Source organism: Melopsittacus undulatus, chromosome 1, assembly GCF_012275295.1.
Source record: "Melopsittacus undulatus isolate bMelUnd1 chromosome 1, bMelUnd1.mat.Z, whole genome shotgun sequence".
Classification (NCBI taxonomy): domain Eukaryota; kingdom Metazoa; phylum Chordata; class Aves; order Psittaciformes; family Psittaculidae; genus Melopsittacus; species Melopsittacus undulatus.
The window spans coordinates 83,961,070-83,986,838 of NC_047527.1; the positions used below are offsets into that span (position 1 = coordinate 83,961,070).

The 25,769-nt window shown below is 36.4% G+C and overlaps 1 protein-coding gene across 3 annotated transcripts in view; it reads left to right on the forward strand.

The window, feature by feature from the left end:
• Window positions 1-25,769, forward strand: part of RELCH (RAB11 binding and LisH domain, coiled-coil and HEAT repeat containing) — a 75,242-nt gene that overhangs the window by 47,262 nt on the left and 2,211 nt on the right. Inside the window, exons 13-28 of one of the 3 annotated variants that reach the window (XM_034060082.1) lie at window positions 2,550-2,621; window positions 3,833-3,973; window positions 4,968-5,132; window positions 6,017-6,164; window positions 7,645-7,801; window positions 8,359-8,482; window positions 9,519-9,567; window positions 10,037-10,116; window positions 10,906-11,012; window positions 11,631-11,730; window positions 16,550-16,632; window positions 16,825-16,888; window positions 18,443-18,581; window positions 19,512-19,628; window positions 20,643-20,731; window positions 22,483-22,553. In XM_034060082.1, coding sequence (XP_033915973.1) covers window positions 2,550-2,621; window positions 3,833-3,973; window positions 4,968-5,132; window positions 6,017-6,164; window positions 7,645-7,801; window positions 8,359-8,482; window positions 9,519-9,567; window positions 10,037-10,116; window positions 10,906-11,012; window positions 11,631-11,730; window positions 16,550-16,632; window positions 16,825-16,888; window positions 18,443-18,581; window positions 19,512-19,628; window positions 20,643-20,731; window positions 22,483-22,553 — 1,706 coding nt within the window. Of the gene's footprint in view, window positions 1-2,549; window positions 2,622-3,832; window positions 3,974-4,967; window positions 5,133-6,016; window positions 6,165-7,644; window positions 7,802-8,358; window positions 8,483-9,518; window positions 9,568-10,036; window positions 10,117-10,905; window positions 11,013-11,630; window positions 11,731-15,819; window positions 15,903-16,549; window positions 16,633-16,824; window positions 16,889-18,442; window positions 18,582-19,511; window positions 19,629-20,642; window positions 20,732-22,482; window positions 22,554-25,769 lie in introns of those variants that run through there. The other 2 variants (XM_034060080.1, XM_034060084.1) reach the window with 2 other exon arrangements.

Here is a 25,769-nt window from a genome sequence, read left to right on the forward strand (position 1 = left end):
CTATCTTCCCCTATAGTTTTTCTTAAGCCAGTAGAATTGAGCAAATCACAGAATGGCTGAGGTTGAAAGGGACCTTTGAACATCTTGCTGTCCAAATCCACTGCTTAAAACAGTCAACTAGAGCAGGTTGCTCAACACCAAGACCAGTCTGGTTTTGAATATGTCCAAAGATGGAGGCTTCGTAAGATCTCTGGGCAACATGGTCCATTTGGCAGCCTCCCAGTAAAACAGAAATTCTTCTATTTCATTTCCTCTTGGCCTTTCTTTGAGCATCTCTGTGTTCTTTACCTCTCTGCAGATAGGTACAGGTATTAATTTTATACATATAAATAAGATCCCTTTCAAGTTCTCTTTTCTCAAGACCAAACAACCCTAGCTCTCTCAGCATACCCCCCCATATGTCAAATACCCTGTCTCTTAATCATCTTCATGTCTGTCTGCTGGATTTGCACCAAAATGTCTTTCTGTAGCTGGGAAATCCAGAACTGTACACAGCACTCCAGATATGGTCCACCAGTGCTGAGTAAAGAGGGATAATCACTTAGCTCACCTGCTGGTGATGTTTATCTTGGTAATGTCCATTGGTCTTCCTTGCTGCAAGGAGTACATTGCTGGCTCTGCGTGCTATCTGTCAAGCCCTCCAGGTCCTTCTCTCCTAAGCTGCTTTCCAGCCAGTTGGCCTCCAGTCTGTCTTGGTGCATGGAATTTTTTTTTCTGTTGAGTTTTTGGACTTTGCACTTCCCTTTCTTGAACCTGATAAGGGTCCTGACTGCCCACTTCTTCAGTCTGTTGAGGTGCTTCTGAATGGCAGTACACCCGTCTGGGCATATTATCCACTTCTAGTTTTGTAATCAGCATGCCTGTTGAGATGCATTCTATCTTGTCATCCAGGTCATTAATAAAGATGTTACGTATCTTTGCTGTCGGCTTCAGAATCAGCCCTTGGAATGCACCACTGGGGACTGGCCCCCAGCTTCAACTGTTTGATCCCGTGATTTAGTTCAGCCAGTTTTCTGTCTCCGTCACTGTCCTTACCTAGTCCAGACCTCATCAATCTGCAAATGAGGATGTGATGGGAAATGGTATCAAGTCTTGCTGAGTTCAGCATAAAAATATTCACTCCTCACGGCTTGTTGACTGGGCCAGTCGTCCTGGAAAACTATCAGGTTGGTCATGCATGGCTTTTCCTAGATAAACTCATGCTGACTATTCCCAATCACCTTCTTGTACTTTGTATGTATGAAAATGCTTTCCAGGATCAATTGCTCCAGCACCTTTCTAGGAACTAATGGCCACAGACTGGCCTGTGTTTCTCTGAATCCTCTGTATTGCCCTTCCTGAAGATAGCAGTGATGTTTGCTTTCTTCCAGTCCTCAGGAACCTTCCCCATTGCTGCAGCATTTTGTTGGTTGTCAAGAGTGGTCTTGCAGTGACATCAGCCAGCTTGCTCAGCACTTAGGGTTGCGTCCCCCTCCTTGCCCACAGATCAGTGTACATCTAATTTGTTTAAATGTTTCTAATCTGATAGTTCTTTGCCAAGGTAAGCCTTACTTGCTCCAGACTTTCACGTGGGTTTTAGGGATCTTGGACTACTGAAGACAAGTCTTCCCAGTAAAGGCTGAGATGAAGAAGGCAGTGAGCACCTTGTTTTTTTCTGTGTTAAGATGGTTGTCTTATCAAGGATTTGCACTGCATAGCAAGAGAGAGAAGTAATCTCACAACATGCATATCCTGTTTTATCTGACAGGATCAAACTATTCACATTTCCCTCTCACCATTTTAAACTTTTTTTTTTCCCCCTAGTTACAGAATATATTGAAACATGTCACATGTTTCACTGCACAACCATTACACTGTCCGTTAAAGCTAACTCCATGGCGATGCAAACTTGGTTCCAAAGTGTCAATATTAAATTTGTAAGACAGTTTTCAAAAACCTTTTGAGTGGAAAAGGGAGGTAGCATGGGATCAAGAGGTTTTTGGGAATAGGAGGTGTTTTCAGTCACATTTTAGAGATATGACACATTTATGCTGGACCTGTGGTCAGAACCTCAATAGCGTGCAAGTAGTTCTCGGTTTAGTATGTGTGTCCTATTTTGACCTCAGTTGCACAAGAGGTAGGCAGCTACACTGCACTGCTTGGCTTAGAACACTAGAGGGCACTTGTGTGATTCTAAGAGGAGTGATGGTTGTGACCGGCTACGCAAAGCAAAATACTTCATGACGTGCTAGCTCAGAAATTATGCATATTATTTAAAGCAAAGCAGCCCATGCGCTGCTTTCCACCATTCATTTTACTGCATATACATCCGTGCTTCTCTGATTCTTCTCTTACTAGAACCTCTATTTTATAGGACAACTAGACAAGGTCTTGCCTTTATGCTTCAATGCAACAATTTGAGGCTGCTTAGTACCCATATACAACTTTTACAGGCATAGTCAGTGTTTATCAATAAGGTGCAGACGTATTTCTCTGTTGCAGTTCATTCTAACCACATTTTGAATGTTGGTTACTGCAAAGCAAATAACCATTCTGTTTGTCTTTACCAGATCAACCACAAATACCCAGAGAGACGGCTACTGGTAGCAGAATCCTGTGGAGCTCTAGCACCTTACCTGCCAGTAAGTATCAATACTGCCTCTACGTACTTTGCTAGTGAAAGCAAGGTGAAAATCTGTTGTGTGATGAAAACATCTGTTGATGCAGGAGTCACGGACAACGCGGAGACGATCAATGTGATCGATTGCCAAAGTTTATTCAGATACAGTGCTCCTTTTATACCCTTACACCCTTAGGTTTCTTATGTAACAGCCTTGGATACTGAGCTCTAATTGGTTAGTCTAGAGGTTACTACCGTTTACAAAGCTAATGTTTATAACTTGTTATAATTGCGATTAAATACCTTACTCTAAAAATACAGTGGAAAACTACAACCTTGGCAGAGATCATTCTCTGCACGTTTTCAGTAGAAAATTAAAGAGGCCTAACAAGACAATTGACCTTGCTTATGCCTGCCAAAAATCTTCTTAGTTTGCAGTAACAAGGCTCAGGGTATCGGGATTGCTCACTACATGGCCGTGGCTCTTTAAGGATTCCCACAAACATCCTTTATAATTTTAAATATTTCCAAGTGCATATGTTATGCATAGGCAGTCTTCTACTTTATATCTCACATGTGAGATTCAATAAATCATATTATGGCAATGGCTCACTATAAAGGAATACAGGTCAATCTAGCTATCAAATGTCTTTTAAAACAGGATGTTCTGAAAAAATCATCTTTGTTTCAGTGAAGATTAAAGATAGTTAGGACCAATAGAGGAAATAATCTCTAAAATAAAAATTGGCATTCAATAGCCGAGTTCTTCAGACAGCATGGAATGTTCCATGAATACTTCTGTCAGTCGGAAACAGCAGCAAAATTAGGTCAGTGGTGAGCTGGAAGCTTCAGAGAAAGGGGAAAATAAACTACATTTTTAAAAAACCCGAGCACTTCTCCAATTTAGCAGTGCATAATTAAAGATTCTGTTTTAAGTCTAGGCCTGTAGTAGTTTTTTGCTCCTAGTTACTTTCGGTTCCATATGAATGAAAGGACCTGACTTCTGTGCTTAGTAGGACAAAAGGCTTTCTAAAGAGGCTAGTGACATTTTATATTCATTCATCTTCTGATGTGACAGTCGTGACTATAATATTCATAAAGGGATCGATGATTAGAAGAAGGGATTTTATTTGTGAGCACTAATGGGTGTGCAAATGATTTTACAAAAATTGATATAAACGCACATTTCTTGTTTCATTGAATTTAACAAATATGTTTCTTGATTACAAACAGAAAGAAATTCGTAGTTCATTAGTACTTTCCATGCTTCAGCAAATGCTAATGGAAGATAAGGCAGATCTGGTACGAGAAGCTGTGATCAAAAGCCTTGGCATCATTATGGGATATATTGATGATCCAGACAAATATCAACAGGTATAATGTTGATTCTATATGTAGAAAATGTTTTATATAATTATTTCATATCTTTCCCAATACTTCAGTACATGTTGATGTGTATATAAATGTTGATTTTTATTGTATCACGAAGAACAAAAAGAAAACACGTACTTAACAAGTATCATTAGAACCTAAGGCGTAAGCATTATACATGGCAGCCTTCCAGTATCTGAAGGGGGCCTACAGGGATGCTGGGGAGGGACTATTCATTAGGGACTGTAGTGATAGGACAAGGGGTAACGGGTTGAAACTTAAACAGCAGAGGTTTAGACTGGATATAAGGAAGAAATTCTTTACTGTTAGGGTGGTGAGGTACTGGAATGGGTTGCCAAGGGAGGTAGTGAATGCTTCATCCCTGGCAGTGTTCAAGACCAGGTTGGATGAAGCCTTGGGTGATATGGTTTAGTGTGAGGTGTCCCTGCCCTTGGCAGGGGGGTTGGAACTAGATGATCTTGAGGTCCTTTCCAATCCTAACTATTCTATGATTCTATGATTCTATTATACAGAAGCTTCTCTAATGGTTCATAATTTGCTTCAAGAACATACCACTTAATTGCCCATATGATGCTGTTAGCTGGTTTGATATCATCGCAGAGATTTGTCTGCTACAATTAAGCCTGTTAAGTTGTAATACAACTTAATACTGCTCAATAATGTTTCAGATAAGTGTGAAAATTAAGAACTTTGGATCCTGTCTTTGAGTTTTTGAAGGCAGAGTGGTAAAATGTGTTTGTACTGATTCTGATAACTTGACTGTAAAGTACTAGCAGGATCGTTGACCACCTGCTGTTTACCTTTGTAGATGAGGCAGGAATATATGGTTAAAGGCTTCATGTACTACCTTGTTTTATTTTTTTAGTGTAAAGTTTCAAAAATTGATTATAATCTTTTTTTAGCATGCATCTTTTGTGTGAGAAACTTCAGTATAAATTTGGGGAAAATAATTATATTCTTTATTGTCTTTTGCCAGGGCTTTGAACTGCTGCTTTCAGCTTTAGGAGACCCTTCAGAACGTGTAGTTAGTGCAACACATCAGGTATTCTTACCTGCTTATGCTGCCTGGACAACAGAACTGGGAAATTTACAATTCCATCTTATACCTACACTGCTTAATAAAATTGAAAAATTGCTCAGGGTATGTGTTCAGCTGTTTCTACATTGGAGAATTTTCTTTGTGTCTGTATTATATATGCAGGTTTTTAAAAAAATACAGAAAAGGGAAGTAATTGCTACCCAATGTTTTTTTCTGGGGGGAAAAAATTTTCTGGAGATTGTTGTTGTAACTCTGTCACTGTTACTTTTCCTTGGGAAGAAGGGAAAAAGCCTAACACCAAAACTGCCCAAACCAAACATGTTCCTCTTTAAGAGTGTTTTTGCCTTACAGCCTAACGATCAAACTGCAGTTCAGAAAACGCTTGCTCGCGGCTGTGACTATATGACATGTTATTCTGAGTGCACTTGCCCTTTATTTAAATTTGGTTTAAGTGTCACATAGTGTAGTTTTTAATAAAGTTCAATATTTATTAAACAAAAGTAGAATTGAATGGTTTAGTTAGGGCATTTGCAATTATGAGCTAGTTTGTCTGCATGTTTGATTTGGTAGATAGCTGGAAAGGCCTGAAAAATAGGGTATCAACAGTCTAACATGCTTAACCAAGATGCTTGTTTTCAGAGTACAGTCAACTAGTTTATTTGGGTTTTAAAAGGCATTGGTCTCTGAGACCAAGGATTCCTATTTCCAAAATGTGCTGAAAAATATTCTTTCAGAATATCAGTATGTTCACTGGTATGAAATGCTAAAGGCTGTATTGCTTGAATCTTTAGAGTAGAAGTGACTGAAGGGTGACAAGGAGATTTGGATGGTAACACAAAGTAGGCTTGTGGTTGGGATAAATTACTATTTAATTAGTGTGTCTGTGTAGAAATTCATCACAGATTTGTTGATCTCTTGCCAGGAAATACATGCCTAAGCAACAGATTATGCAAACTGAAAACTTTTAACTATCCTGTTCCTTTCAGGAAGGAGAGCATGGCTTGGATGAACATAAGCTCCACATGTATCTGTCTGCTTTGCAGTCACTGATTCCTTCACTGTTTGCACTAGTGCTACAGAATGCACCTTTCACAAGCAAGGCTAAACTTCAGGGAGAAGTACCACAAATAGAAGGTAAATTATTAATTTCTGATACGTGGCATTTTTATAAATTAAAGTGTAATTCAGCAACAAATCTCAAACCACTATTAACTGCAAAGAAACAACTTCAGGAAGTAGTCCATAGTCTAGATTTACTTGGGGTTTGTGTCTATTTAAGGTTACTACACAAACATAAGTTGTAGAATCCATGTGTAAAGTAGGTTTTGGGGTTTTTTTTATAGCACACTGTACAATAAGGATTTGTGCCTTATTGTTTATGCCCCCAAGCCTTTTTTTCTAATCCACCTGTTCTTTGTTGTATTTTCCTATATAGCAAGTACAGAGAAAGAGGCTCCTTGAATTTCTGTCATGTTGTGAAATTTTTTTTATAGATTCTACACTTTAATCATTTATCTGCTTCAACCTTTATATACAAAGTAGATTTTGCCAGTCCTCACTCCCTCCCCCAACTCATTACTTAAATGAAATTGTCAGAAGAGAACATTTTACAAATAAAAAGCAATACCCCAACAAATATTCAAGACCATTAAAATATGTGGACATTGAAGGTCTGCTACACTAGCATTGTTTTTATTATGCTCAGTTCATGTAGAGCATACTTAAAATTACTCAGCAAAGCAGTTAAGCAACATCTTTGCTACTGCATAAGGTTGGCTACCTTTTACTACCCAGCATATGGTTGTCTTTTTGGGTTACAAGTGCACACTTGTGGGTTCATGTTGAGTTTCTCATCAACCAACACCCTCAAGTCTTTCTCCTCAGGGCTGCTCTCAATCCCTTCATCCCCCAGCCTGTATTGATATGGGGGCTTGCCCTGACCTAAGTGCCAGACCTTGCATTTGACCTCACAAGGTTCAGATGGGTTCAACTCCTGAGCTTGCTCAGGTTCTTCTGAATGCATCCCATCCCTCAGGCATGTCAACCATACCACTCAGCTTGGTGTTGCCTACAGAGTTGCTGGGGTGCAGTCACTCTTCCTCTCTGTTGTTGAATATACTAAACTATCGGTCCCAACACAGATCCCTGAAGAACACCGCTCATCACCAGTCTCCATCTGAACACTGAGCCTCTCACCACTACTCTCTTGATGCAATCATTGAGCCAATTTCTTATCCAACAAAAAGTCTGTCCATCAAATGCATATTTCTCTATTTGAGAGAAGGTGGCATTTGTAGCTCTTCTCTTGTTCACTGATTTTTTCATTCCATCAAAGAACACCAGTGGGTTGGTCAGGCAACATTTGCCCTTAGTGAAGCTATGCTGGTGATGATAGTTCCATAATCTACCTGTGCCAGCATTTTCCCTTTTTAAGTGAGGGTTATTTTACCTCTTCAGAGGTGGATTTAACTCACAGATTTTTAAAAAGCAATTGGATAACCTTACACAGAAGGCAGTAAAGAGTTTCAGACTCACTTAGCTATCTTTGCTGACATCACCTCTAAGGTATTTTCATCTTCTTTTGTTCATGATTGCTTGTTCCCTGCTGTTACAGTCACTAGATTTCCCCGACCCGTATCACCTCTTCAGGATGTGGCCATCATCATTGGAAGCCGTGAACAATTAGCAGTGTTGTTGCAACTGTACGACTATCAGCTAGAACATGAGGGTACCACAGGCTGGGAGACTTTGCTATGGGTAGTCAATCAGCTGTGAGTTCATTTGTATTTCATGATTTCTGATTTTAAAATATGTCAAAATTAATAGTACTTAAGCATGGTTATGTTTAGCAATTATTAAACATCAGAATTTTAAGCATGATTGTGCTTAAGAATTGCTAGAGATGAAAAAAGGAATTTTTTAGATTATGTTATTTTTATGCTGAGTTGACTTTGATTTTATTCGTAAAATACCAGCTATCTAGCAGAACATGTAAGTAATCTCTTGCTCCAGAAAATGGTTTGCTTCTTCTTGGCACTAGTGTGTAGTCAGTTCTCTGTTGAAGTGAAGATTGTTGTATTCTGAATATCTCATGAAAAATGCTGTGTTTGAAAATATAGATCACTCTTTTCTGGCACTTAAACCCCTGCTTTCTTCAAGGGCCAGGAATTGTACAAGAACATGTACATAATTTCATAAAAACCAATAGTGCTCCGTGTGTGTATATATATGCATTTATCAATATAACCAGTAAATCTATGCAAATATAACTGTATAGAAACAAAAGATTGGAACAGTGTTTAATGTCATTTTCTTTCCTGATTTTTAGGCTACCGCAGCTTATAGAAATAGTTGGCAAGATCAATGTAGCATCAACTGCCTGTGTCCATGAGTTCTCTAGATTTTTCTGGAGACTTTGTAGGACATTTGGAAAAATTTTTACAAACACTAAGGTAAGATATTATCTTAAATATTCTACAAAAAGGGCACCTGATAATATGTATAATCTCCATAATTGCAATGTGTCTGAGTACCCACACTTTATATTTGCATAACACACTGATACTTTTCCATAGGTACATTTAAGCCTGCTAGTATTAAATCTCTGTTTACATCCTTTTGATACAAAGGCCTTGGGGTTTGACCGTTTCGGAATGGCCTTTTTGTCTTGCCCAACAAAACTGCATTTGTCATATTGCTTTGTGAATGGCATAGACAATGGGAGAGATACATCCTAGTTTTAGTGATTTAGGAATTTCCTTCAAAACAATACACTGTTCAGTGTTTGTGGTGTACATAAATACTCTAGCCTGTACTTGATTGGAAATTTAAAATTAATGCTTTCTCTGCCCCAAATATTTATATAGATGATATCTGAATATTTTTACCAAGGAAATACGTAATTTTTCTTAATAAAATAACTTTTGGATATAATTAAAAAACATTTCAAACTGTAAAACACAAGATTACCTAAAGCTAAAGTTACAAAGCAGAGTTAGCATTATGTTCTTCCTTCAGAGAGAAAATTTAAACCAGTCTCTGGTCTTTGAAAGCCCTTTCTTTAAGTTATCTTTAAAACCCTTCCTTCTATAAAGCTGTTCTGATACTGATCATCACAGCTATATTTCAGAAGAAAGTATTTACTAGACAGCGAAGATAAAAAGCAAAAATCTTCCCCCCACCCCAATGTAAAATCATATACTTATCCCAGCTAAGAATATTGCCAAGGAACTTCAACTTTTGGTATCAGGAATGCTAAATACTGCTACCGCAGTGAGGGTACTCAGCAGAAATTACTGTGCTCTTGTATAATACTTTCAATTTTCATAAAAGTTGGCTATGCTTTAAAAGATTTTTTTCTTTCTGTACCTTCAAAATGCCCTTTTCCTGTTGTTTTTTGTTGATTTTTTTTTTACTCTTAATTTACTCCTAAATTTATTGACACTGGTAACAGATTTTCTTACATGGGATTCATCATCCTTTGTATAGGTAAAACCACAGTTCCAGGAAATCTTAAGACTGTCTGAGGAAAATATAGGTAAGTAGCTGTTCACTCAAATGAATAAAAATTGATTTTAAACCACAACTGGAAAAAAAACATGTCAATCTCTTGTTCAGATAACAAATTTGAGAATTGCAGTCTGAAAAAGTTATCCTGAAATGTTGAAAATCTAATCTTAATCTCAATTGAATGATCTGAAGCTGTAGGTTGTGTGTATGTGTAAAAAGTACAAATAAGATCTCAAATCCAAATACCACTTAAACATTATTTTAGCATATGTGTGCCTGTATATACATATACATATATATATATATATATATATATATAAATTATTCATATATATATAAAAAGGTGACTATAATACGATACATGTATTATTACAATACTGGTGCAGTTTTGCCATACACATGTCTACCTTCTATATATAAAAATACATAGTATATATTACACACACATATATGCATATATGTATATAAAAGCTAATTTCTTCATTGTGTTTCATTAGATTCTACAGCAGGTAACGGTGTGCTAACAAAAGCCACAGTTCCCATCTATGCAACAGGGGTCCTTACATGTTACATTCAGGTAGGTTTGTTTTCCTGTTTCTTTCTTAAATGTATAACAATATGAAAAAATTACCAAAACCCCCTTACTGTTTTCTTTGGAAACTTAGAGTGTTCTTGTGCTGTGAAGATACCTGGTAAAGTGGGCAGCTGCAAACACGTTTAAAAGCCAAGTTTTCTTGTAAGGTTATCCACTACAGTTCGATGATCTGCTGCTATGTGCCTCTATCAAAAAAATTAATGTTATGCCGTAAATGGGTTCTCAGACCCCTGCAAATGTAACTTTGAAAAATTTCCTGAAATAGATGAAACAGATAAGCAGGTAAATCACAATTTTGGGCAGCATAGTTGGAGTCTTAAAATTTCAGTGTTACCTAGTACTAAAAGAAACATTTCATAAATAATACTACCTAATCCTCCAGTGACCAGCCGTTATGGACTGGCGTATATATAGCTTACAGGAAAAAAAATATACTTCTTCATCTCAGATGTTTAGAGGACTGTGAGCAACCACAAACTGTCAGGAGCCATGAAAGTGCTCAAGTACTCTTCTTTAAAGTTTCTTTAATAAGCCACTTCAAATAAGTTATGCAAGAGTACATGCTTAGTTGATGAAATATAGAAATACAGTGTTGTTTTATGTTTGCTTTAAAAGGTTCTTGTATTTGAAACCATGTTTTTGAAGTTCATACGGTTGTTAAAGGCTAAGTCCAATTTATTCTCATTTGTAGTTTGCCTTTGTTGTAGCTGTAGGTCATCAGAACCACAGCAATACCTCTACTACATTAAACATTGTATGCTTTTCTTTCAGGAAGAAGACCGCAAACTGTTAGTTGGATTCTTAGAAGATGTAATGACCATGCTTTCACTATCCCATGCTCCTCTTGATAGCCTGAAAGCTTCCTTTGTGGAACTGGGGTAAAGAGCATACCTTGGAGATGCCTAGACCTAAATACATCAGTTTTTATCAAAACCTGCTAATCTGTCCATAATAACTGTGATGTTTTGGGTTAAAAAGGAGTATACTTGCTTTTATTCCTTGGGGTTTCACAGAATTTAAACTTTTAATCTCTAGATTAAAAATGTAGCTGTAAAAAATTCAGAAATGTAAACCAAAAAGCAACCAAACAAAAGGCCGAACAAAAGCAACAATCTGCAAAAATCACTCACTGAGAATAAAATGGAAATTAATTTCGTATTTTCCATAGTAGTAAGATTTATTCTAAATATGTATTTACACTGAGTTCAATGTCATAATGTATTGAAAATTATATTCTTTCAAGTTATTGATTTTTTTTAAATTGTAAAATTTTCAAATTGCAGCATTTTCTAGACAGCAGCATGTTGCATGTCCTTCAGAATTAGGTAAATGTTATGTATCCTTCAGAAAGGAGTTGGGGTAAATTTGTTGAGCAGTGAATTCTAGAGACTACATTTTGTAGGCAAAGAACATATTCAGGGTTTGGGAGGTGTTGGTTGTGCTTCATTCTTTGGGTTTGAGGTGTTTTTTTTGATTGCCCAACTATTTCCTTTTAGTGCAAACCCAGCTTATCATGAGCTGCTATTAACAGTCTTGTGGTATGGAGTTGTCCATACTTCTGCTCTTGTTCGATGTACAGCTGCTAGAATGTTTGAGGTAAGTGTTATCCAGACGTATTTTACACTGTTTTAAAGCTAGAGTTCATTTTTAAAAACAGCCGTTCAGATAATGCTGTTGCATAAAAATTACAAATGACTTACATAAGTTGGGTACTGTGTGATGGAGCAGGAAGCTGTGGTGCAGTTGTATGCTATATCAACAGCACATTTTTCTGTATATCTGTAGATAAACAAAACTGTTCTTTTGGCTTTTGAACACATCAGTAGCCTAATTCACAAATAAGCAGTTTTACATTCTTTTGGCATATACTTATTCAATACACTTGTATGGTAATTCAAACTAGTTTCCATTGGTGCCTAATATGGTGGTAAAAACAAACATTTAATCAATTTTGTATTTTTTGTAAAAATTAAAATATAATTACTTTACTTGCCACTTAGTGACAGCTTCATCTTTCCCTTAGTAGCTATAAGTTTGTTCAGGATAACTGTTTCATTTAACTAATAAGTTTGCTTTTTTTTTTTTTCTTCCATATCATGCCTTTGTTTCATCAAGTGTTAATTAAAAGGGGCATATACAAAAACTCTGGGATGTACTCCACTTGCTGAACAAAGCTTACTTTTTTTGCATGTTAGACATACTTATAATCACACTATCACTGTCCATTTATGTTTTTTCTTCTGTTCTCAGTGTTTCTTCTACATTTGACTCATATGGATAGCTTTGCAGTGAGCCTCTAGCTGAAGCTTCAACCTTGTATCTCTCTGCAAAACCAAATCTCAAATTTGCCCAGGAAAAAGGAACACTTAACCATTAGTGTTCTTTACTGTTGCTCTGCAAGTCATTGAAGATAAGCAGTAAACAATCTTTAAGCCAAGGGGTAATGGCTTTAAATTGAAAGAGGGTCGATTTAGATTAAAGGAAGTTCTTCACTATGAAAATGGTGATTCTCTAGGAATGGGTTTCCTAGAGAAGTTGTGGCTCCCCCATTCCTGGAATTGTTCAAGGCCAGGTTGGAAGAGACTTTAAGCAACCTGGTCTAGTGGGAGGTGTCCCTCCCCCTGGTCACCCTCAGATTGTTTCTGAGTTGCTGTTTGGCTTTGGGGTTTTTGTTGGTTTGTTTTTTTCTTTAATTTAACAAGCAAAGTGTTTGTATTTTATATTTGTAATAACACACTTTTTTAATGATTATTTTTTTAATAAGCGTTAGCCAAAAGTGTGAAAAACCTCAGCTACAGCAGGCTATTTCTTGCCTTGATTGCAGCTTCTTTTCAAATTCAAGTTTATGTTCATTATTTTTAGGCAAACCTGCATGCTATTTGATTGCTTCTTTCCTTGTAGAGATGAATTTTTATTAAAGCGTAGGCAACTGTGTTGAAGACACTTTTCTCACTTGCAAATAGTATTATATTGCCATTTACTTAGTAGCCATGGTACACGTATATGGCAGTACATAAATTTGGGAAGTCACCTCGCTTTTGGAAGATTCCTTCATTCAAGGAATTTGACACCTCAGAGACTACTGAATGGCAAAGCCCAGCAATTAGATAACGTAATAAATAGCATGTCACCTGCAGGACAGCTCTTACAGCTATAAAGATTCTAAGCAGCACAGTGGTCTGTACAGCAGCACAGGGACTGGCATGCTTTGGGCCTACCATATTGCATTACCAAACCTGTTAAGGATTGGAAGGACACAAAAGTGATTTGGAGTCATTCTATCCTTTCTCTCCTTCAGGAGCAGGAAGCTATGTGCTAGCATTTTTAACGTGTAGTATGCATAAGTAATTATTACACATTGATTTAGAGAATTCAAAGCAGGGTACAAATTTGCTTTGTATGTCTCACTGTATCTCACCGTAAAGTTACATGCTGCTATATAGCTCTACCCATCCAGCTGTTTCTGTTGCGTTGGTATTAATGTTTTCAGTCAGTAGCTTCCCATTTGAATGTTGATGCAAATGGATTTTATTGCTGCTGGTTTGAACATGAAGCTTGTAGTTGAGTTATAAATTTCACTGGTTTGTTTAGGTTCAAGGCTAGGGACACTTATCTTCAGAATAACACTTGAATTATAAAGCATGTTTTATTTTCTATAAAACAGTACAATGCTATTTACCATGCTTTACCATAATCAGAAGTGCGGCAGTCCACATAGTTATGTAGCGAGATCATTCTGAATTGTTTGCTAATTCTACAAATCCCAAGCGTTTTGTATTTCAAAGCACTGTATTACCTTTAGGCTTTTCTCAAAATTAAGATTAGTAAAGAAAACTCAGTTTTTTTGTTCAAAATTGAAAATAGTAAGCATGTTCTATTTTAATCAATGGGAAGACTGGTAAATCTGTATATGAGAGTAAATTCATCATAGTCAAAACAGTGAGCTACGTCCTTAACAGCTGTTTGAAGAGTTAGTCCTTAAGCTCAGCACATCAGCACTTAAAGTTCTTGCCACTGTAAATAATCCTGAAATATATTGATGTTAAAATGTAGTACTTGAACTGGCATCCCTAATTGTTTCTGAGTAGATGGTATAGGAAGCTGCAGCTTTCCCCCTCCAAGTACTTTTATACAGCTTAACAATTCTCTCCCCATTCTTCCTCCTCCTGTTACTATCTGTAAGGCCACAATATGTTTTCTGCATGTGTGCACATACGTGTATATGCTCATATGAGCACACAGAAATATTGTTTGATAAAAATGACTGCTTTGTATAGAACACTTCTGGAAAGTCAGGTTCCTTGCAATCTTTCACAATTTACTTTGGTTTAATTTCAGAGTTTGTAAGCAGGAACACTCAAATGTAAAGCAAAATGTAAAACCCTCTCTATTTAGAAGGTGTAAATATTGCTTGCTTTCAGTACTGTGTGCTATACTGGCAGCTACTGATTCCCCTATGTCCTGTGGATCTTATGTGTTCTTTTGTTACACTGCTGGGGTGAAAAGCATAGAGTTTAGTTTGTGTTTATGATGTAAATTGAGTAATTAGATTATAGCTAAATATTAAAATGACATTTCAGATTTCTCACAGGAAGTACAGATAAGCTTTTTGTGTTTATCTCTTAAAACTAACAAATATATGCAGACTTCCTTACATGAGATACAAAATGGAAATATCAACGCTTTCCATTTTTTTATTAATACAGACAAAAAACTCACCCTGTTTTACTGAAAATAAGAAAGTTTGGAACTTGTAATTTTTGATAATTCGTAGGTTTTGATATGTTGAAAGCATTTAAAGGGAGTCTGCTACATGTGCAGCAAATGTATGTTTATGTATAGCTGTATAAGTAATGCAAAAAAAAAATTACCTGAGAACATCTAAATTCAAACAATTTCCACATATTTATCAGTAATAAATTTCACTGTGATCTCAGATTTTAACATTTGGGGTATATTCCAACAAATAAATCTCCTTCTTTAGTTTGCATAATGACTTGTTGAAATACATTTCATGGATAATCACAAGATTCTCCATTTTCTACTTGCATAGACCAACAAGGGAAACTTGGGAAATTTTGCATACATACTGCTTGGATGGTGGTTCGATCTAAAATAGTCCTGAATGACTTTAACGAAGGCTTAATGGCATCTGGCAAGGTGCTGATGGTCACACTATACAAGGTCTGAAAGGTATCACTGAGGTTGAGGAAAACTACATGCATTTGGCCTAAAGACTATTTGCATGTCATAGCCACCTACTATAATAAATACAATTCTCTTGAGTTAGTAGCAGCATTTAAATTAAACTGTCAAACTCAAATTGGCATCACTTTAGTATTTAATTATACATAATTATAATACAGAATTATGTTAGTATTTTAATACATAATTTCTTGCAAAACTTTTGAGAGTTCAAGTTTTAAAACAGCTGAAAATAGAGAAAACATCATCACATTGTATAATTCATTAGATTTCTGCTGATTGCCAGACCACTTCAGCTTTCTTCATGCCTTCGCATATATGAAGCACTAGTGTAGCAGTATTTGCTTAGCTTCTAATTTTGGTTTGCTTTTTTGTGTTTTTTCTTTCCCTCTCTTGGTCGTGCTGTTCTTCTTCCCATGATACTGTGCTCACTCTTTCCGTGTGCATCACCTGTGAAACCCCCCTGCTCTGACCATTCAGCTGTTGGTGAAGGGGGTACATGAAACTCTGGTAGCTCAGAGAGTTGTTCCTGCTCTCATTACTCTCTCCAGTGACCCTGAAATGTAAGTTTTCTGACTGCCTTATATACCTAGCATCCCTCTTAATACTTAGGAAGAAATAACCATCAGTTCTGTTCTTAAGTTAGCTGAACAAAAATTTATATTTAAACAAATGTAACTTTTAAATAATTTACAAATTAAAATATTTATTGCTACACTTAGATACTGGGTAAAACTGCTGAATAAACTTTAAATAGAAAACTTAATGTCATTCAGTGTTTATGGTTTCTTATATTTAATCATATTCTCTGTTTTGAAATTTGCATACATCGTTTCTTAGGAGAAAGGTGGATAGTAATGTGTTCTGTAATGCTATCGGCTTTATTGCAGAATTAAATGTTGTCTGCATTACTAAAATACAGAACAGTTTTGGCTGAATCTATAATTTCTGATAGGAAATGATAGTACTTAATTTCCTGGACATTCTGATGTGATATTTCTTTCAAACTATGGAGGGATGCTTTGCTAATCTCACTAACAGGTTTACTAATAAATGCTACAGCATGAGTAGTTTTAATCGTTTTAATGCCTTGTGTGGGTGACTAAACCAAGAAAAAAACCAAGACTCTGCCTGTCCATCCTCAGTCACAGCTAACCTAGTTCTTCAAGTTTACCAAACCATTTTTTATTGCATGTTGACTGGTTTACAGCTGACTCTTCGAGGCATGAGTGAAGCATTAGTTGACAAGCGGGTTGCTCCGGCCCTTGTTACCTTGTCCAGTGATCCTGAATTGTGAGTTTCAGATTGAGACCTTGAGTTAATCCTGTCTTTTTCCTGATCTGCTTTTTTGTTGTTTTATTTTGTTTTGTCATTGCTAGAAACTAATGTAACTTAAAAGTACTAATTTTGTAATTTGGCTTTATTTTTTATTGATTTTATTTTTAATGTTTAACACATCTTAAAGACTCTATTTTTCTGTTGTAGTTCAGTAAGGATTGCAACAATTCCTGCTTTTGGGACCATCATGGAAACTGTAACTCAGAGAGAGGTAAGACACCTGTTCTCAGACTGTTGTTTTTGTAGTGTAAGAAGTGGGTGATTTTTTATTTTTTTTTTTTTTAGAAATCCATAAATCCAGTAATACATTAACGAACTTGGAGAAAGGAAAAAATGCAGCTTATAAATTATTTCTTCCTTTGTTACATTCTCTTCCAAAATGCTTTCCAGTTTTGCAATGGTCTTGGAGGAGAGGAACAAACCAACCCTCTTGTAACTAATAAAAACATTTCCTTCTAAACACCAAACCATGTATAAACAAATTAAACCAAATATGTAGAGTGGGAGGCCTGTGCTAGAAGATGGGAAGTCCCATGCTCAAATTATTTTTAAAAACATTTTCCAATAGAGTTAAGAAATTCAAGCCCATTATTTCCAAATAGAATAATCTTACATTAAAATGCTAATCAAAAGATGTGGTAGGATTCATCTACCAAGATGCTTTAGGATATCCTGCTTGGCTTCCAACTACTTTAGGAGAGCACAAATCTCTTCTAAAGTAGTTCCTGTCATCTTCTGATTTAGCTCATTGTGTTCAAGATGGCATTAAAAGACATCATAGTGATATAATTGAATTAATCCTTGAGGGTAATATAGATACGCAATTCTTTAGTAATAGTTCAGAATCCTGAAAAAGGCACCCAGGATTCTGCTGTAAGCAGTAAAAATACTGTATTTTGGTTTATATAAAAACTGTACAATCGTGTTTCTTCTTAAAGCCCTTACAGCTTTTTGCAGAGCTTGCATTCTTCCTATAATTTCAACATCTTCTAAAAGAATGTGTTTGAGGAAATGGGAGTAAGAAGTCAGTGATGACTCATGAGTACTTGAAAGATGGATAAGTTACAATTTTGTAGCTTGGAACGCATGCCTGTAATCAGTTTGGGAAGAATACTGTTTTGTTACCACACAAAAATTACTGTATCCATTGCACTGATTATAACAAGCCTTAGAGTACAGAGGTGATATTGCCTTCCAGAATGTATCAGAAAATGTTATTTTTACAACTTTGAATGCAAATAAATTCTTATGTCATCTTAGATATATTTGTATTTTTAGGTTTTCTAGCCTTTAGTTGAAGAAATCTTTTTCATTCCATTGGTTTTATGATGCTTATCTTGCATCTCTGTCCTCTGCAAAACTTTTTTCAGCATATCGAGATATTACCAAAAAAATAAAGTTAATTCAGTTCTCGTTAAACAGGAAAACTCCAAAGATATTAATAGGAAAAGTGAAATAGTAATAGCAGGTAAAAAAATGTGAATATCAAAACCAGGAAACCTCAGGAGTAAAGACCAGCTATATGGAAGCACTTATCTGTAGTTAAAGGTAGCTCAGACTAAAACACTGCTAATAGCCTTCAAAACTTAGAGCTGCATCGAAGAGTTTGGAACATCCTGTTAGGAAAAAAAAATGTAAATTAGCAGAAGGTCTAAGGTGTATCAGCTGAAATAAGGAAGATAATAAATGTACTCTGAACTAACCATCCTGATTTCTAGTATCTTCATTCTTTTGTGTACTTTTTATTTCTCTGGGAACATTTAAGCTTCTGGAAAGAGTAAAAATGCAGCTGGCATCTTTCCTGGAGGACCCTCAATATCAAGACCAACATTCTTTGCATACAGAAATCATAAAAACATTTGGAAGAGTTGGACCTAATGCTGAGCCCAGATTTAGAGATGAATGTAAGTTGCGTCAGTAGAGGATGAAGTCTTCCTCTTTCTAAAAGCTAATAGTATGCTGGTTATATTGATTTTTTTTTTGTTTGTATTTACAAAAAAGCATTATGAAACTTGTTTCCAGAGTTTGATCAGTCCTAATATTTAAGACTATGCTAATACAATTTTCATTTTACCTAACGTTGCTGTGTCACTGGCACAGGATGATCAATGATTTCAAAGCCAGAGGGGACTGGTCACTTTGCTGCAGAGCAAGTTTGAATTTATCTTGTTTTAATTACTTGACATGCAAAATTCCTTCTTTCCCCCACCCCCCATTGCTTCACCCCTGCTGGCATATAAATTTCAAGTGTTCAACACACTTTAAATGTAAGCAAAGCACAAATTAACAAAACAGCTTCTTTTTCATGGCCCTGAAATGTAAAGCACATGGAAGACCCAAGTGATAGTTACACTGTCTTAAAGAGACTTATAAACAAAACACAAGGAGCTATCACACCTCCCAGCTGTAGGTGTCTAGTTCAACAGGCTATAAACTCCTTAGGCTTCCTCTGTAGTCAGTGAAGATTTGTCATGACATGCATATTGCTGTCACTAGCGTATCAGCTGTATTTGTAAAACAGAAGCATATTTTAGACAGCTTTAGCAGCAGGAGAGTAGTTATGTTGCAAAATATTTTCTGTAAACTGTTACTATTTCAAATGTACTCTGAGGTATTATTTTATTTTAGGTGGTGTTACCACAGTTTTGTTTTGAGCTTGAGCTGATGAGTTAATCTGCAAGGACAGTGCCATCAAAAGCCATTATCTGCAGTTTTTATTCCACACTTACGTGTGATGCTTCAAATGCCTGTGATTTCCACTTAAGAACTGTTACATGCAAAGCAAGTCTGTAGAAAGCAATTTGAAATACTTATTCCAGTATTTACTTTTACAGTTGTTATTCCACACTTGCTCAAGTTAGCCTTGGTTAACAACCAGCAGTCTGTGGATTCGAAGAGACTGGATATCGCTACTCACCTGTTTGAAGCTTACAGTGCTCTTTCCTGTTGTTGTATCCTTTTTTTAGGCAAAGCTGTTAATTGTTTGGTGTGGGGAGAAGATTAATACTTGAGAAATAACTAAGTTTGTATTTGAATGTGTGATGTAAAACATGATTTGGTCAGTGTAAAGAAGAGGTTTTCACAGAATATGAGAATGGTGAATTAGCCTGGAGGCCAGGTGCCCACCAAGCTGTTCTGTCAATCCCTTCCTCAGCAGGACAGGATGGGGAGAAAAGAAGATGGAAAAAATCTTATGGGTCAAGATAAAGTCAATTTAATAAAGCAAATGCTGCACATAGAAGCAAAGGAAAACAAGATTTATTTGCCACTTCTAGGAAGCCAGGCCTCAAGTTCATGTAGCGGTCGCTCTAGAAGACAAATGTCATAATAATGAATGTTCCTGCTCCTCTTCCTTTCTCTTAGCTTTTATCGCTAAGCAGACATCATATGGTATGTACTATCCCTTTGTTCAGTTTGGGACAGCCTTCCCAGGTGTGTTCTCCCAGCTCTTGCCTACCCCCAGCCTGGAGGTAAGGGGGCAGTGTTGGAGAGACAGCCTTGATGGTGTGCAAGCACTGCTTGGGAGCAGCCAAACACTGGGGTGTTATCAGCACTTTTCTAAATACCACTACTAAGCACAGCGCTATTAGGGCTGTTTTGTGGGAAATTCACTACATCTCAGTCAGACGCAACACAGTGGAACTGCTAGATACTTAAAAAAAAAAACTAAAACAAAAACCCCACAAAATAACCTACAAAACCAAAGCCCTTGATCTTAAACAGTAATTTATTTTTTTTTTTTAGAAAAAGAATAGTACAGCTGTATGAAATATGTGAAGTTAAATATGTTTAAGATATTTTTTATTTTTTGCTAGTCATGAAGTGCTAAATATTGTCATTTTCCTGGGTTTTGCTGCTGTGGCTTGTCCTTGTGTTCAGTAGCACATTAACAGAAGACAAAGAAAATAAAAAATATATAATTTCAGAAGACAGTCATTATAATGCCTTAACCACCTGGGGTTTAGTTATTTCAGAGGATCTAATGGTCAATCACTTTTTACCAGGACTTAAGTGTTTACGAACTGATATGGAACATCTCTCACCAGAGCATGAGGTGAGTAGCTATGTTTGCTAACCAAGTATGAGATGCAGGTGGCAGCAAAATTTGAAGCATAATGGTATTTAAAACCAAAAGTTAAGGAGAGCTTAGTTCTAAGTGGTATCAAAACATAGCACTGGGGGGGAAGTGGGATGTAAGGAATAGCTCACACAATTTAAAAAACAGAAAAGCTTTTAAGATATATTTCTATGCTGAAGACCTCTGTGGAGAAATAGTCAACTGCCAGAAATGCATGTAGAAACACAGATCTTAGATGTACAAAATGCAGAAGTGTTCCAATGGACAGGTAGAAATGCTAAGTAACAAAAGTTATGGCTGCTGTACTGGGAAATCTTGGCTTTCTTTTGATACAGGAAGAAAAGCGTGCTTTTTCACTGGAATTCCAAATGCATTTCTCTTGTACCTCTGTACTCTTAAGTACTTGCATTTTTTATGCAAATGAAGGGCAGCAAATTGAGCAGTAGGAGTTGTAGGCCTATTACTCGTACAGGTGTTTGAATGCGGCTTTCTGAAACATTCAAGGGTGTGTAACAGCTGCTGCCCAAACTGCTTCAAGTGTCAGAGTAATACTTCTGGAAAAATAGAGTGATGAGTGGCACTAATCTGCAGACTGGGCCACGGCTTACCAGTGTGATAAATGGTTTCCAAGGATATTTTGTGCTACAGCAGTCTTACAGGGATTTGACAGAAACCAGCTTTTTTATGTATAAAAATCCATTTTAAAATAGTTATTACATGGTAGTAACCATTCGTGACTGATCTGTATTTTAGAGATTAAAATTAAGTGTTTTCCTTCATTGTATTTGTTCAAGTTTTAGTAAAATGCTACTAATTTTAGTTGCTTGTAGCTTTGACATTTTAGGTTTAGTGTCTCAAAGTGCTTAGATTTCTCCTGAGCTGTGAGTAGAGAAAGCTGCCATTCATTAAATATGTTTATAGTTTCACACTCTGCATTGCAACTGCTTTGTGTGTTTCAAATGCTTGTGGTTAAATGTGTTAAAGCAGTACTATTGTGAGCTGAGTTATATATCTGTCCAATGAATGGTATGATTTCTTTCAAAGCCTGCTGTTGGGAATCATTCCTTTATTTTTAGTATGCCGGGAAAATGTAAAATGTCAGTGTGGGTGTGTTTTTAGTCTTAAACATTCTGTAGAAACCTTTAACACTGCAGTTGCATAAGTAAAGCAAAAAAGCCATAATTCACAGAAACCCTTGAAGACAACAGTGAAATGATACCAAGTTGGTTTTAGCACTTCCTTTCCACTAAAAACTTGTCTCGGGATGCTATCGCACTTTTTTCTTTCTTTGCTTTTTCTTTCATGTGTATTGCTGGTAAAGATATGAATTTTAAAAGATACTTGAAAACTTTCAAAAGGAAAATAGATGGAAAATGAATGCGTGTTGAAGTTAATGGCTAATAAATAAAAGTATTGTTTGAAAAAGGAAGATAAGGAGGTGTGTTTCAGGAGTGAGTTTGCTTTGGATCTATTTTAAAAAGCCAGGGGAAACAGAAGGGAGTCTTGGCCTCCCATAACTATTGCAAAAACATTTTCTTCCTTTAACTGTTTTGAATGGTTTTGTTGTTTCTAGCCATAAGGTGTTATCACATAGCTGGAATTTAAATGCACTTTTGAAACAGCAGAGTCTCTTTAAATAGTTCTGTTAATGTTAGAATTCATTGTGGAGTAGATTTTGTACAAAGTGTTAATGTAAAAGAAAATCACATGTATCTCGTGTGTTTTAGGTTATTTTAAGCTCCATGATAAAAGAGTGTGAACAGAAAGTGGAAAATAAGACTGTCCAAGAACCACAGGGGTAAGACTTCAACTTCTCTCTTTTTTTTTTTTTCTATGCCTCCATAGTTATGTTCTGCAGAGTGTATTCCATAGTGGTGTCTGAGGCTTGTGACCAGAAATCCAGCACTGACATACTCTGTATTTGAAAGCAGATTTTAGGAACTTCAGTTTGTGATTGTTTGTCTCCAGGGTAAAACACAGGACATTTTTTTGTCATTGCAATGATACTCTTGTTTTCCCATGTTCGTTAGTTCTTAATTGTTTATCCCTTTAAAGCAATAATTGAATTTCTGTCCTGAATCCAAGACAGCTGGGAATGCTTGACCTATATGCTTAGAGCAATGGATGTGGCACACACCTTGCAACTCAGTTTCATCAGGGTGGCCTGCAGGCTGAAAGAATTGTACTGGTCACGGTAATAACCTGCTCCAGGCTGCTGGTTTTACTTGCATGTGGCTAGTGTATATATACATGAACAGTTTCTTACAGTATATAAAGTGACCTCATGTAGTGTGTGTTAGTTTTATCAAGATCTTCCCTGTACAATGTACCTGGCGTGGTAGGTACCCAGTAGGTAGTTGTGATAAGTCAGAATTAACAGCCAGACTCTTTGCAGATCTGACGCTAAGCAATTGCTGTAGACTCACCAACCAACCTATGCAAGGACATGCCTCCACATAAGCAATGACTTAACATTTTGCCTAACAAATTGGTTTGTTAGAATCAGTTGCCTACATGGGCATCTATTACTTTGTCAGTATTTCCCCTGGAGGGGTTTTATGGACTCTTTTTTAAAAATTCTCCAGACTAACCAATACTTTGATTTTCGTTTTCATTCTTTGTGCAATAAAAGAGCCACCACCTCAGATTTTGACTATGGAAAGAAAAAAAATAAAAGCAATATATCTCTCTAAATATATAAGACTTTTATGTCTGATAAATGTTTATCATTTCTTAAACAACTACTTGACAGCCATTTAGGAGAGATCATTAGAAAATATGAAATTGATTCCTTCTCAAGCAGACATAGTCCCAGAATGCAGCAAATATACATGATATCAAGCTGGTCTCCTCAAACACCATTAATCTTAACCTGAAGGATTTTTAATTTTCTTACTGTATTAACTGAACTGTGAAACCAAAGATTATGAAACAGAATTCCTTGGCTGAGCTCTTCCTAGTTTTCAAATGGTGTTCTTCAATTGGACAGGAGTTTTAACTTTTTTCATGTGTGCTTTTGCGTCTCAAGTGTGTTAACCTATTTAATTCATCAGAGCTGTTCTCTGTGTGGCTAGAGTTTGAGTGATCAGCTTTTCTTTTATGTAGGGTTTAGGCTTACCTTGCTTTAGCTTGTATCAGTGCAAGACATGCCAACTGAAATGTGTAAGAGGTCTGTATTACTTAAAATCCCTCCTATGAAAATATTTTGAAGTCACAGTTAGTCCTGTTAAGCACTTGCAGAAACAGATAAATGCAATCATGATTCAAGTGTGTTTTGTTTCAGAATGCAGCTGCTGAAAACTGCAGGATTTGAAAAGATGTCTTTGAAATGCGTTGCTTCATTCTTTAATTAGCCTTCACCTTTCTTATTCAAAGCCAGGCTGTGGTTGCAGTCTTTTACTGCACAAAATTAACATGAAATATTTTGCACTGAAGAAATGACCTTTTCATATACATGAATGTGGGGTTTTTTTTTCCTTGCCAAGCCCTTGCCAATTTCAGTTCCTAATTTCAGTGTTAAATATATATTTGATGAAGGATTTAAGTGCAACTAGGAGAGAAATTACTGATTTTTAACAACATGAGAATAAATGCACAAAAACCCCAAGACTGTATGCAGAAGCAGTCGTAAGGTGCTGCTGGTCATCTTGTCTTTGCCCCTTACTGTTAGAAAAGGTTGGTGAAATAATGCAGAGTCACAGAAGCAGGTTTTTAAAAAATATTAAACTTTGTCTTTTTAAATCTTGGATAGCCACTTTTGTTAAGCATTTTCTTTAGCAGTTAACATTGTATGCTTTGTGATACTTTTCAGACGTGCTATGTGTACCTAAGGCCCCTTCAAAGATGTAGGTCCTGCAGAAGACAGGGAGTCAATTCAGCTTAAAAAGTAGAAGGGGTGTGGGATAAATTTGAGGGGATATATTTATGATACAATTAAGTTATCTGTAAATCCGTTAAGACAGCATTAGTGAGAAGCTTCCCTTTTGGTTTTTCAAGTACTTTGTTCAAAAAGAATCTGTATTTGTTACCTTTTTTTGTGGTATGAAATGGCAAAAAATTACTGATTGTGAATCCCTGCTGCCTTTGAAGAAACCATTCAAATTCTGTTGAAGCAGTTTGTAATTAATTAATTTGACCTGCCTTGATGCAGAAGTGTCTGCAGAACTGTTTATAACCTTGCAGACTGAAAGGTCAGCTTCTGGAAGCTGGCCTTGCAGTAAGACAGATCTGCTCTTAGGTATAATTTTGAAATGCAGAGTCCATGCTGAGCTCACAAGGGAGAATTTCACTGGTAATGCTTTGTAAAATTGGTCCTGTCTAATGCTGAAAAATGTTTGCCATTTTAACTACAAATATAGGAAGTATGGAATATTTATTAATACTCCTGCTATCATATTTTTGCCTGTTAAACTCTCTCTTAAGACAGATTACTCCGACTATGTTGAAGTTACATATATCTGAAATAGAGCTCACTCATGCATTTCAAATTTAAAAAAAAAAAATAATTAATTGCAGCATTTGGATAATTTAGTAAAATTTAAGGTTGTAGCATCTGATAGGCTCAGCATTGATTGGGTTGCTCCTTCTAGTCCAGTTTCTTAGGGGAAATTTTGGACTCTCCATTGTTTTCTCTAGTGCATGTGAAGTAAGAACATGCAAGGAAAGGCTGTAGGAGTCACATTCACACCAGCCAGGAGAAGACTTTACCCAATAAGGCCTGATGACCTAGTAGGACTTGGTGCCCCAGGGTGGGATTTACAAGAAGTTTACAAGGGGATAGAGAGAAAGCCAAACAAGTAATGTTAAATAAAGATTCATTGGGAGTTACTAGATGACAGTCCACACCAATTTTAGACTCTACTCATGTGGAAATAGTTGGAAAATAAGAGTTGCAAATTAGGAGAGGTCACTGTTTTGTATTTACTTTTTATTTACTTTTCCCTACATACCTGCTAATGGTCACTGTTGGAAGCAAGATACGTTGGCTAGACAGGTCCTTGGTCTGACCTAGTAC